Source organism: Capra hircus, chromosome 4 (genome assembly GCF_001704415.2).
Source record: "Capra hircus breed San Clemente chromosome 4, ASM170441v1, whole genome shotgun sequence".
In the NCBI taxonomy this organism is placed as follows: Eukaryota; Metazoa; Chordata; class Mammalia; order Artiodactyla; family Bovidae; genus Capra; species Capra hircus.
In genome coordinates, this window is record NC_030811.1 from 2,920,180 (window position 1) to 2,933,587 (window position 13,408).

Here is a 13,408-nt window from a genome sequence, read left to right on the forward strand (position 1 = left end):
AAAACTCTGGTTTTCTCTAAATGATGCCTCTAACTTAAGTACTCCCTTTCATGAAAAGGTCAAATGTTGTAGTCTATAAACCCCAACTAGAGGTTTACTAAAAATTGACAGCACCTAACTTTAAGGGGTATGTGACTCGCTGAACTGAACATGAGGCCAAGACTGAGGTTGTCGCATAGAACAGAAAGATCTGCATTAAAAAAATTGTAAATGCTTAAATAACGGCCTCAAGTTCCTGCCAGTAAGTACAATTTGAGTTAAATATTCTCTACTTTCCATTTCCTAATTTTACACTTTTCCCCGCTAGCTTCAAGATACCCAATTTTGCAAAATAAAACATGAGAAGTGTGTATTACCCTCTTTATCAAATCAGTATTAAAGGCTGTTTGTTCTCTGAAGGTTGATTACCAACAAAATGATCATGCTTAACTTAGATGGGAGATAGATTAATGCTCAATGTCGCGTTTGGGGTCACACATGTACTGAAGTTAAAGAAGTACAAAGCTTTTGTTAAGTGAACTGATACTTCCTCAGAACATGCCTTATCCAGGTGAAGTCAGATTTCATCTAAAGAAGTTTCTTTTATAACTGGCAAAGCAGCAGTACATTAGATACACCCTACTGAATGTTTTCTCTGTGGGCCACTGACCCGGACCCTCTTGATGTTGGTGAGATAAGGTCCAACATGTACAACACTGACCTTGCACAGTTTAATGTTTAACAATCTTTTGACAGGTTGATGAGATTTTAAATAACAGATTTCTTAGTTCCATAATTTGCCTTCTTGACTATCAGAAATCACAATAGGGTAAAGTTGCCCTGCTGAATGTTACAAGTTCTTTTTTTAACTTACAAAATAAAATACCTGGTTGAGATATGTTTTAAGTCTTTTATTATAAAAATACATGCTTAGTTCCTGTTTAATGAAGAAAAAAGCGAGTAAGTTCTCTCACAAAGGTCAATAAAAGGGGATGCCAATTTTGATTCGATATTTAGAACTAATTTATCACCCCTACATTTTCTTAACAAAGAAGGTAAAATGTTACAATGGCCAATACCAAACTTATGCTTGGGTAGTCAAAAGGAAAACAGTATATTCTTACTCATTCAGGCAAGTACCCAGTGTTTTTATTATTTGTAAAAAAAAAAAAAAAGCATTAGAACAGCGTTCTTTCAGAGTATTCAAAAGACAAATGGAAAAAGAGTAAACATCAAAATGATAAAACATAAGGATATTTAAAAGGGTTGGGCTTCCCAGGTGGCACAGTGGCGAAGAATCCGCCAGCCAATGCAGGAGACGCAGATTCCATCCCTGTGTCGGAAAGATCCTCTGGAGGAGGCAATGGCAACCCACTCCAGTATTCTTGTCTGGAGAATTCCATGGACAGAGGAGCCTGGCGGGCTACAGTCGATGGGGAGGCAAAGAGCCGAACACGACCGAGCCACTGACGCACAATGTGCTTCCTTTCTGCCCATACAAAAACCGCTTATCATACACATAACGAGTACAATCACAGGCGTGTCTGCTGACTAAATAGAGCCAGTGTCCCCGGTACTGCGTCCTGGTCAACGAACCAACCACAACTCACTTTCAGAACTTGTGTGTGATCGCAGACGAAAAAGCGGTAGCCTCAGAAATGAGTGAACGTTACAGGAGGCTGCCACAGTCATTCTGAAAGGTTCTCTTTTTTCCCGACCAATTCCATTAACATTTACTTCACGTTTGAGAATGAGATGGCTGGATGGCATCACCCACTTGATGGACAAGAGTGTGAGTACACTCCGGGAGTTGGTGATGGACAGGGAGGCCTGGCGTGCTGCGATCCATGGGGTCGCAGAGTCCGACACGACTAAGCGGCTGAACCGAACGGCTTTCCTTTAGCAGGGAGCAGCAGCGGGCCTCCCTCACGTGCCTTCCCACCCCCAGGCCGCGGCCGCGGCGTAAGCCCCGGGGCACGGGGTGTCCCGCCGGCCGCCCCGCTCAGCTCCCACCCTGCGCAGGTGCGCCCGGAGCGCGGCTCTCCGGGCGCCGCCCGATTACGTCACAGCGCGGGCGCGCGTCGCGCCAGGCGTCGTCAGCGGCGCCCGCAGTGAGGAGAGCGGGGCTGGTTCCGATCGCACAGGGTCCCCGGGCGGGAACCGGCTCGGGCGATGGGGAGAAGCCCAGTGCCCGCGCCCGCGGGACCGGCGCGCCCCGCCCTCCAGTCCGGGCCTCCCCCTCCCCCACTCGGCTCCAGACCGTCACCTCAAGTCCCCGCTGGGCGGCCGCCGGCGGCGCTCCGCTTGCCTGGGCCCCGCCCCCCGGCGCGCGCATGCGCAGCGCGTGCGGCCGCGCGGACCGACGGGAGTGCCCGCCGTGCTGCCGTCCTCCCCGGGGCCGGCCCACTGCAGCCCCGCCGGGGGGGGCGCGTCTCCCCGCGACCCCCGAGCTCCCCCGGGGCGGCGGCCGCCCCGCGCCTTGCGCTCCTCGGCGGGCGACCCTCTGCGCTGAGCGCTTTCCGACCGCGGGGCCGAGGCGGAGGGCTCCGGGCGGCGCCGGCCGAGCGGCCCCCGGCCCTCGGCTCCCCCTCGACGGCCGGCGGGATGGTGCGGCCCACGGGACGCGCGCTGCTCCCGCGCTCCAGCGGCGCCGAGGGCGGGGGCGCCGAGGGTCCGACTTGTAGTGCCAGAGCCGGAGCCGCGCGCCGGCCGCGCTGTTGGGGAGCGGGCCCCGCGGGGCCGGGCGGGAGCCGCGGCTGCGGAGCCTCGGGGCCGCCGCGACCATGTCGGGCCAGGTGCCCCGCGTCCCCGAGGAGATGTTCAAGGAGGTCAAGTACTACGCGGTGGGCGACCTCGACCCGCAGGTACCCCGCCTCCACCCCGCCGCGTCCCCGCGCCCCCCGCGCGCGCGTCCGGGTCCCGGGGAGCTCGCGAGTCCGGCTGTGCAGAGACTCAGCCGCTCGGCGCTGAGCAAGGCCGGAGGGGACGGAGCGGGCACCGGGGTCTGCAGCCCCCGCGGGAGGGCACCCGGGGCTGGTGGGGACCCCAGGAGGGGACATGAGCCGCGTCTGCGGGGTCCGCGGCGGGCGCGGGGTGGGGGACGCGTGCCCAGACTCGGGAGAAAGCGGGCACGTGGAGGGGGTCTGCGCGGAGAGTCCAGCGCCGGGTGTCCCCGTCCCCTGCCCGTGGGGCGACCCGCCTGTCTGCGGTCGCGCGGCGCCTCGCCGGCTTCCCCCCACCCCACCCCTTCTCTCCGCTCCTTCGTGGGCGGAGTCCGGACGGGGACACTCTCCCGCGGCAGCCCGGGCGGTCTGGGGTGCCGGGGCAACGGGTGCGTCCGGGGTGGGAGCTTCGACAGGGTGGAACCAGTAGGAACGCGGGTCCCAGGGTGCTCAGGGGACAGTTAGCCGCCCCCGGGTGGCAGCCACCACCCTCCCAGCTCGCAGGTCTGCAGCTCGGTCCTCTCCTGTCCTCGCCTCTCCTAAAGTAGTGCATCTGTTTGAACGTCAGAGTTTTATGCTTCCACCGTGGAATTAAACTCTAGTTGGGTCTCCAGGTGTTGTCTTCCCTAAAGTTTTATGTGTACAGTTACATCGCCTGGGTGTCCCCTTGGCTGTGAGCGCTGAGCATGGAGAACTGAGGCCTGGGCCTCCCGAGTAGAGACGCGGACTTAATAGATAAACTGGAGACAGAAGAGCTGATGGGTTTTGGCCTTCTTAGAGGTTTGTGAGCTGGTGTCCTAGTAACTAAACGCTCGGCAGCCCCCAAGGTGGATCCTTTCTCCCCTCTTAACTCTGAAGTAGATTCTTTGACTTGGATAAACAGGTGGTGAGCTCAGAGAGGTGAAAGTAAGTGCCCTTAGCAGGGTGGAGGCTTCTCCCTTCCCGCGTGGGTGCCCTTTCTTCACTGCCTGCTGTTCCTCTCCCCTCTGCTGCCTATTCTCTGGTTCATTTTAAGGCTTTGAACACAACTGAAGTGAATATTACTTAAAATCTGGAGGAAGCTGAACTGGAGCCATACTTACTCAACTGTGAATCAAGTCTAAGGGCTTAAAAACGTCCTTGCAGACCACTGAGGTCTGAAACTGTGTTTCCTGAAAGATGGTTGATCCTCTGAATCTTAAAGTGTGGATTCCAGGAGTTCACTTCTGTCGGACGGACTTCTAGTCTCCACCACACATGGGCGCTCTCACCGCCTGGAGCTTGCGGTGTGCTGCTCAGACCCGGCCCGGGGCCTCGACCCGCCCTCCAGCCTCCGCTGCCCGCCCTGCCTCCGTGTCTGGCCCCCTGTGCTCTGGGGTCTCGCTGGCTCAGCGCTTTGCCCCCATCTCTGTCGTACACAGACGGCTTTACTCGGGTGGGACCCTGGTCTCCTCGATGCGCTCCGTGTCCTCCTAGATGGTACAGTGGCACCCGAGGAAGCTGTGCCCTAAACTGAAACTTGCCCCCGTCGGCTTAGTGGTGCTCGCGAGCTGTGCTGTCGCGATTTCTTGCACACGCCCCCTCAGTCACCGAGTCTTGCTGATTCCCTTGCATCATCTTCCCGTCTCTGCCTCTTTCACCTGAGTTATCGCAGGCGTTTCTTAACGCCTGTCCTGCCTTCGCTCCCGCAGGGTAAACCTGTCCTCCTTCCACTGGCGGTGGTCTTTCTGTCTTGTCTGACCATGGTCTTCCCTGCTGGTCGCCTGCCCGTCAGCCTCTCTTTCAGAAGACACTCTGCATTTTATTTTGTGGTAGAATACAAAGGCGCAGCATCTGTGCCACGCCGCCTACGGTGTGGCTTGTGTTCTGCCCGGCATGTCGAACGCTGCCCTCTCCGCACAGTGACTGTGTTTTTGCGTGGCTGACGCCTTTAAGTTCCTCGAGATGCGGCTCCTGTAGCGCCTCTTGCTCTTCTCCGGTAAACTCCGATAAATCTCTCCGTTTATCAGAACTGCCTGTCCCCACGCCTTTCTGTTGAGACGCTGCGTGTCCAGTGCTCGCCCAGCCACGCTCACTGTGTCTGTCAGCCCTTCTGTCCTCAAGGGGGACACTGCCCAGTGCCTCGGTTGCAGGAGCTCTGTGCTTCCCTGTCGGTGAATCAAGACTTGCTGCATTTTGTCGTCCCGTAGGTTTCCTTGCAAATGACTCGGTGGCAGGCATTAATCCCGTGTGGAGAGCGTGGTGGATGTTTATTGGAATTTTCACGGCTCGTAATCACTGGTGTGCACTGAAATGTGGCGTGTTCTGTTCTAACTGGTGTGCTTTTTGCAGGTTATTCAGCTTCTGAAAGCCGGGAAAGCGAAGGAAGTGTCGTACAATGCGCTCGCGTCGCACATCATCTCGGAGGATGGGGACAATCCGGAGGTGGGAGAGGCCCGCGAGGTCTTTGACTTGCCTGTCGTCAAGGTGGGTGGTGACTGCCCCACTGTGCTCCCTTGCTCGCGCGTCTTGCCAGCGGCGCGCTGAGCTTTCTGTGCGGCTCTGCTCAGGCTGTTGGCTCAGGCTCGGGTCTGGGTGGGACGCGCTTGCACGCCTGCGAGGCCAGCCAGCAGAAGGCCGGTCCCCACGCTGCGGCTTACGCTCCTGCCACCGTGAGGCCAGCCAGCAGAAGGCCCAGTCCCCACTCTACGGCTTGCACTCCTGCCACCGTGAGCCCGTTGGCTGCAGGCTGGAAGTTCTCTAAGCCAAGAAAGCGGGTTGAAGGCAGTGGACGTGCTGTCTTGACATAGATGACGCTGGTGAATTCTGCTCGGAAGCTGGGTTTAATCCCGGAGACACTCCTGGCTCCCTCGCACCCACAGCGGCCAGGGGCCCTGCTGTCCCGGCAGGCGGTCTGGCTGTTCGCTGTTTTCCAACTGGGTCATGGTGGCCGCTGGTCTCGTTGTCCCCCAGGAGCTCTCACTCCCGCCGTGCAGCTTGAGAGCTGTGGGTCGTTTGTTCTAGAAAGCGGAGCGTCTGCTGGTGGGCGAACCGCTCGGAGCTTGTTGGTGTGTGGCCTGTTGCTCTGTTGCTGCTGAGGGTCGAACTGACTGCTGTTAAATGTGGGTTTTTGAAATTTAGGTTTGCGATTTTGATCCTTCAGCTTCATATTATGCATTTGTTTTGAAATGGTTTTCTTCCACTGTTTTTTTCCTTCTTCTCTTTCTCATGCTGTTTCGTGTGTTATCTTAAAATCACTATGAAGGTTACCGTAGCTGAATACCGAGAGCCTGGCAGTTGGGGGCGAGTGCTGTGGCGGGCAGCCTGCAGGCCGGCTTGCTGCTGTGGCTGTCCGCCTCACCAGCATGGAGGCTCGGAAACGCTGCCTCGCAGGTGCAGAAGCCCGACTTGTGAGAGTGAGCCTGCAGGCAGGTCTGTCTCGCAGGAGGGTCCTTGCCCGCCAGGCCCTCCCGCAGCCGCTGCGCGTCAGAACCAGGCGCGGTTGCTTTGCGGGGTTGAGGCACAGCAGTCGCGGTTCTGGCTGGCTGCGTCTTTCTGCCTGGCCAGCAGGCTCACTCCACCCGGTCCTTCGTGAAGACTGATGTCACAGGTGTCTTGCCCGCTTCCCCTGTGCCGCCGTGGAAGAGTGGACCTGCCTCCGGCACCAGGCGCCCTGGGGCCCTGCTCTGCTTCCGTCCTTCCGTGGCTGTGGGGACCGAACCTCACCTCTCCCACATAGTAGCCTGCAGCCTGTTGTCACAGTGACCGCAGGTAGACTGTGGACTCTTCATGAGCCTTCAGAGGGCAACCCCTTGGTAACAAATCTGCGGTGCCAGGGTCCTTGTCCCCAGCCCAGTTACGGCAGTGCTTCTTGAGCCTGGCGACCCCATCAAGCTCCGTATTTGTAGCAAATACTTTGTAGTACCCCCTTTATTACCCTGAAATGAAATTGTTATGTAAGATAACATGTATTGTAAATATACATATTAGTATTTATGTACAAATGGCCCAAATGGGAATGTAGACAAAAAAGGGAGGCAGATGGCAGTAAGTCCACATTTCAGTGGAGAGACCCTGGTGGGGGGGGGGGGGTGGATCCTGAGGGACCTGGTCCTCTGTCCCGCCCACCAGCACCAGCTCTGAGGGGAGTGCGGGCTGGTGACTGGGCGCTGCTGAAGTCCTGAGCCCATCAGCACGTCCCTCCCAGAGGTCGCGTTCCCAGGAAGGGCGTCCACCACACGGCTGCCCAGAAGTAGCCATCACGCAGTTGCAGCGTGGCTGTCGTGTCCCAGTTGGCTGACCATGGCCCTGCGTCTCGTCTCCTGCTGCTTCTGGGCACACTGCTCGCTTTCCCTCTCAGTGCGCCAGCCTGCCTGTACCTCGTGGCGCACCGCGCTGTCCAGGGCTGCAGTGTGGGGACGGGGTGGCCGAGTCTTTCAGAGCAGTGCAGCGGTCTGCGCTCACTCCAGGACCGCACGGCACACAGTCCTCGTCTCACCCGCTTGGTGTGCTGCCAGGCTGCTGGCTGCGCTCAGCCGAACGAACGTGGGGCCTGGTACCCAGGGCTCTGGAGCGGAGGCTCGGTGGTCATGGCTCTGGGCTCTGGAGTGGAGGCTTAGTGGTGGTGGCTCCCGGGTGTTAGAGTGGAGGCTCAGTAGTTGTGGCTCTGGGCTCAGTGGTCGTGGCTCTGGGCTCTGGAGCGGAGGCTCAGTAGCCGTGGTGCAGAGGCTTAATTGCTCTGCAACATGTGGGATTGTCCTGGACCAGGGATCGAACCCATGTTTCCGTGTTGGCAGGCAGACTCTTCACCACTGAGCCACCAGGGCAGCCTGGCACCAAGAGTTTTTAAACCTTTTCTATTGTGGAAACGCTTTCCCCAGTGGCCTTGGAGGCCTCGTTGGAAGCGTTAATTATGCTGACTTGCAGTGGCTTTATTTTATATGTTGTTACTTGCTTTTGGGATAAATCGCTCCCTATTACTGTGCTTTTCTAGTTCTCCATTTCTGCTCTGTTATGCGTGTCTTCTTCTTAGCTGCAGTATCTTACCTAGACTTCCCTGGATGAGGGGGTCAGGGCGAGTCTGTTTATGGCTTGGCGACTTTCAAGCAGCCAGCCCGGCAGCCTCTAAGTGCACCTGTACTTTCCCCTCCTGCAGCCCCCAGGGACAGCTTTCGGGGTGACTGCTGCAGGCAGAGTGGTAAGGGTGCCTATCCACGGTGTCAGCTCCTCTGGCCTGCCCACATTTCAGGGTGTTGACCTGGCCTTCTGCCGTGTCCTCCTGCCGTGGACCAAGGGTGGCTGGAGAACTGGTCTCAGGAAAGCCACCTGGTGCTCCATACGTGGTGGCTGCTGAGGGCTTTGGGGTCGCAGCTGAGATGCTGAATGGAGCAGGAGGCGGAGCCCATCGGGGGTTCCTGGGGGGCGGCTCCCTCCCCTGTCACTGGAGCCTCCCCAGGACCAGAGTCACGATGACGTTACACACTCCCTCCTGCTTGGTGGCTTAGCCACAGAGCTACAGCTTTGGTGCAATGGTGAGATCAGTGTGAAGTGATTCTTCACAGATGCCGCACAGCATACAGACTCACGCTGAGGAGTTGTTGGCATTACCTGGCGTAGGAGAGGGTGCTTTGATTCCTGATGTTCTTTCAAGGTGTATATGGTATATTAGAAGTGAGTGTCGTACAAGCAGCTGAGATTTCTGAAGTCCGCTGGCTACAGCTGGCTACTGTGTGTTTTTTCACAGTAATTCTGTGAAGCAGACCTACCAGGATAATGGTTAATGTGATTTTCAAAATTAAATGTCAAAGTAAGATGATTATTCAAAACTGTAATTTACCCAGAAAGGTAGTAAGTAATGTGTTTTGCAGTTCATAGAAAGATCAGCAGACAGAAAGGCCTCATGTGATTTACAAACATTGTATCTCCTTGGCCTCCTGAAGAAAAACTCCAAAACTCCCACCTTTAGACGAGCCAGGACTCGGACCCCAGAGGAGACTTGGAGGGACCATGTGTGCCTGGCATGTGGGTAGGGTAAGCCTCCGATTGTGAAGACAGCTTCTAGCTGGACTAGAGGCTCACGCAGCAGCCCAGAGAGTCGGACACAGCTGGAGCGACTGAGCAAGTGTGGGAACCTGGAATAGGGGTTCCTACGTGTAACAAGCTTTTAAAGGGCCCTAGTGTCTCCTTCCGCACTTGGGCTTTTCCCCTTGGGGACTGAGAGCTCATGTTTGGCCCTGCTGCTTGAAAGCTGGTGACTGTAGTCTGGATGCTGTATTACTGGTGATAACAGAGCCTTTCATTTCCAGGAGCCGCACTGGTCGCATGGTGGTGTTCTGAATACAAACCGGAACTGTGTTTTGATTTGCACTTTTGTTTTCTTTTTCAGCCTTCTTGGGTGATCTTGTCCGTCCAGTGTGGAGCTCTTCTCCCGTATCCTTTTTGGGGAAGGAGGGAGGGAGAGGGTGACTCTGGGTCCAGGACTCAAGCGAGCCTCACTTCCTGTGCTGACGCATGAGTCGGGGGGTGCTGTGTGTCCTGCTCCGTCCCTCCCGTATCCAGGCGTCTGTCCCTGATCCCTGTCGTTCCCCCGGGGGCGGGGGGCCAGCTGTATGGAGGCAGCTGTAGCCTGGGCCTGAGGCACGAGTTCTCGTTCTGCAAATTGGCTTTAGGACCCAGGCAGTCTGGACCCCAGTTCTGTTGACTTTGGAACAGATGGCTTCTGTGGTGTCTGGTTAGACAGACTGTTGCTAAAAGTCTCAGTCTGTACAAACCCGGTCACGAACTGCTTGAAGAATAGATGGGCGAAGAGAACTTCAGGACATTTTTAGTTTTATATCATGTACTGTTATTCTTTTAATTACATTGGATGGAAATATATTAATCCGTTTCTACATTAATTCCACCCTTGATGTGGAGTGCCTGCTCGGGGCCTAGTTCTGCAGACAGGGTCGCCAGGCCCGCATTCCTGCCCCGGGGAGCTGCCCTGCACTGCGTGTTGGTTCATTTGCCGTTTCCCGAGTGTGACTGTGGAACACACACACCCCGTCCCACACGCACACGCACAGCAGACAGGGTCACCAGGACCGCACGTCTGCCCCCAGGAAGCTGCCCCTGCACTGTGTGTTGGCTCAGCACGCAGAAGTAACGCTGTAGCCCATTTGAGGTCCAGACACTCCAGATTCCTTAAAAAGTCATGTTTGCTTTGAACAAACTGTGACGTTCAGGCCCCCGGAGGTCCTGTCTGCTGACGGAGAGCCCTGTGCCCGGGGCTGCATGCCGTGAGCGCTCAGAGAATGTGTTGATGGAGTTTTAAGAGCCAGAGCTTCAGAAATGGGACAGGCCTTGGGAATGACATACATACTCTAGCTCTTGTTTTAATGAAGGGAAAGCTGAAGCTCAGAGTTGTCTCGCCCAGGTTCATAGGGTATGGCGGTGCTAAAGCTGGAGCCTGGGTTCTTTCATGAAAGATTCCTCGAGGCGACGGGGGCGACCGCGCCAAAGCAAGCGCGGGGTTCCCAGGGCTCTTCTGGGGTAATGCCAGGCCGCACGCGCGTGTGTGCGTGCGTGCGTGCGCGCGTGCGTGCGCGTGCGTGCGTGCGCCTGTGTGTGCAGTTGGGTGCTTTGCCCGCCTGCCCTGCCCTCTTCGGCCAGCTTAAGTCTGCCTCTTTGCTAAAGGGATGGAGTGGGAAGCAGAAGGTGGGTGGTGTCCACACGGGCAGGTTGGAGCTGTCTCTTAGCGGAGTAGAGATTGCACTGGTCTCATTTCATTGGACTCTTAATACGTGTGCAACAGAGTAAATGGTTTTTCTCCAGAGTCGTGTCAGATTTTTTTTGGAATCACAGCCTGCCTCTCTCAGGTAAGTGTGGCACAGTGTTATCCTCTTGTGTTATTTACATAACAGTTCTGAATTTTTATGTGATTGGACATACGTTGTATTTGTAAACCAGTGTTGCTTAACTAAACTGCATATTCAGTATGAACTTAGAACAATTATTTAAATATTCATACCCAATCTTAAGAGTCAAAGCTTTAATGGGTGAAAATGGTCTTTCTAAAGAATTACAGAGATTTAAAACTTGAGTATGAAAACACGTTAAAAGTAAAATTAAAAGGTGACAAGGAGACTCCATTCAGAAGTAAAAGCAGAGCTTTTTGTCGTAAGTAAGAGGCTCATGCAGACCAGTGAAACGTTTCTATGAAGAGGAGCTTCAGATAAGTGCAGCAAGACATCTGATACACTTGGTGTGCCCTTTAGTAGCACTGAGATGAGATTGTCTGTGTCTCAAACGTGTGACAGTGTATTCAGTGCTGGCTGAGCTGTAGACAGGCTTCCCCGCCCCCCACAGGAGTGCAGAGCAGTGAGCAGTTTTCTGGAAAAGTCCAGCCACGTCGGAGCTGTCGGAGACTCAGTTGTTTCCCTGCAGGCCTCGTGTGTTTAGACATTTATCCCAAATTGATGGAGAAAGTGGCAGGTTGAGGCATAAAAGCAGCGTTATTCATGAGAGGGTAAAGTTGGAAATAAGCAGATCATCCACGATTTGGAAACGTTTAAGGAACTATTTTGGCCTGTTGTTAATATGTAATAATCTAGCTATCTAGCCAGTTTTGAATTTTGTTTTATAAACGTATGCACAGACATATGGGTAATTTTTTAAATGGGGGACAAAGCAGGATATAACATAGTTATGTACAGTGTTACATCAACCAAATAAAATATGTAAGAAATATCCGGGAAGAAAAGAAACATCTGAAGGGGGACCAGACGTTAGCAGCGATGGATTTGGGCAGTGCGTATCAGTGTCGTTCCGTCCCAGTCTGTCCTCTCAGTCCCCAGCCGGACACCGTCAGTCTGTAAACAGCTTTTACGAAAAGTCAGGCTGGTGGTGCTCGAGCTCACTCTCAGCTTCCTCGGAGTCAGACGTAGCCACTGAGCAGGAGGAGGCTTGGTTAGCCCGATCTGGTTTCTGTAGCCCGAGGACCTCGTTCGTCTGAGGCTCTTCTGATGACAGTTTGGGTCTCCCCATCTCTTTGGAGGCCTTCGAGAACGGGGTGTCCAGGATGTTAGGTGAGACTATGAGGGATTTGATGAGAACCCTGCCTCCTCACAGCTTTGTAACAGAAGACTGGAAACTGTTGATTATCAGCCAGACTCAGGTTTTTGTACAGGTGGTGTCACCTCGACCCCGTCTCTGCCCAGACAGTACGTTGAGTGATTTTGTGTTTCTGTAAATTCTGGAAGTTCTTTAAAATTATAAAATGGTCTCCTTTTCGTTTTTGCTACATCGATTTAATAGAGATCCTTGAAAAGTTGGCTTTTTTCCTTAAGAATAGAAATCTTGTTGGTATTTGTGTTTTTCAGTGTTTTTCACATCTGTAATAAATGTAAATTTATATGATGATGATTTTTAAAATTGGCTAAAATGGAAACCTGTTTATAATGAGTACTGTGGTTACATGCAATTTTTATTGTTTTTTTATACTTCTCTGTATGTTCCAAATTTATAATAAGCATCAGAAAAGTTTTTTAAATGAAAACATTTTATTACTATTATTCCTTATCCGTAAACACAGTATACTGTGGCTAAAATGTAAAATTTGCGTTTAATTATATTTGTACTGATTGGATCTTTGGGTTCATGATCCAGAGCCCACTGTCCAGATGAGAGGAAGAGGCCGAGGCAGGGAGTCCTGTGGCTGTTTCACAGGTCAAGGTCATAGTGACAGGGTCTTTAGCAGACCTGACTTGGAAAAATAAATAAGATTATTCGTTGATTAGAGTCTGTGAATATGAGACGATTACAGGGTTTTAAATCAGGGATCTGAGTTTGACACTGGAGAGCCTTCTAGTCTTGGAGAAATAGAAGTGCAGTGACGTTCGACGAAGGTTTTGGCATATGCAACGGGTTACACGTGGTCAGTACACTTGGTGTGTGAGGACCGGTGCGCGTGGCCAGGCTGCAGGGTCACCTGTGAGCTTACAGATGGCGGGGACGTGTGGATGGCAGGGTCTGGATGGCCCTGGTGGAGGTGGCGAGGTCTGCAAGGCTGAGGCACAGCGGGTGGAGCTGGAGGGGCGGTGGGGGCGCCGGCCTCAGAGCGGGGCTGCCTGCTGGGGTGGAGAGGACAGCTTGGGGATCCAGGGGGCGGAAACCTGGGTTCGGGAGGGAGCTCGATGAGCTGCTGGCTTCCCTCCTTAGTTTCTCACGCCTCTAGTCTTGATGGCAGATATTTACATCAGGACGTTTGGAAAACACAGGAAGAAAGCAAACAAGTTCAAAATCACTTGCCTTCCTGTAGGTGAAACTGATCGGAGAGCCCTGAGCAGGAGTAGCAGGCTGAGTAGGGGTGGGGTGAGGCGGGGGCTGCAACCCAGGCGAGCACCGTGTCCCTGAAGACAGCGCAGACGGAGGAGCTGGCTGCCGGGAGTCGGAGGGTCTGCATGACGCGGGGGCGCAAAGAAGGAGGGGCCGACGCTCACCGTGGGCCTCCGGTGGGAGCTCCACAGAAGGGCACAGCCGGGTGGTTTCCT

At 54.3% G+C, this 13,408-nt stretch overlaps 1 protein-coding gene across 1 annotated transcript in view; it reads left to right on the forward strand.

The window, feature by feature from the left end:
- The window catches only part of PAXIP1 (PAX interacting protein 1), a 40,941-nt gene continuing 30,164 nt past the window's right edge, over positions 2,632-13,408 (forward strand). The window contains exons 1-4 of the mRNA XM_018046657.1: positions 2,632-2,843; positions 5,232-5,366; positions 9,265-9,308; positions 10,672-10,735. Coding sequence (XP_017902146.1) covers positions 2,763-2,843; positions 5,232-5,366; positions 9,265-9,308; positions 10,672-10,735 — 324 coding nt within the window. The 5' untranslated portion in view covers positions 2,632-2,762. The remainder of the gene's footprint in view (positions 2,844-5,231; positions 5,367-9,264; positions 9,309-10,671; positions 10,736-13,408) is intronic.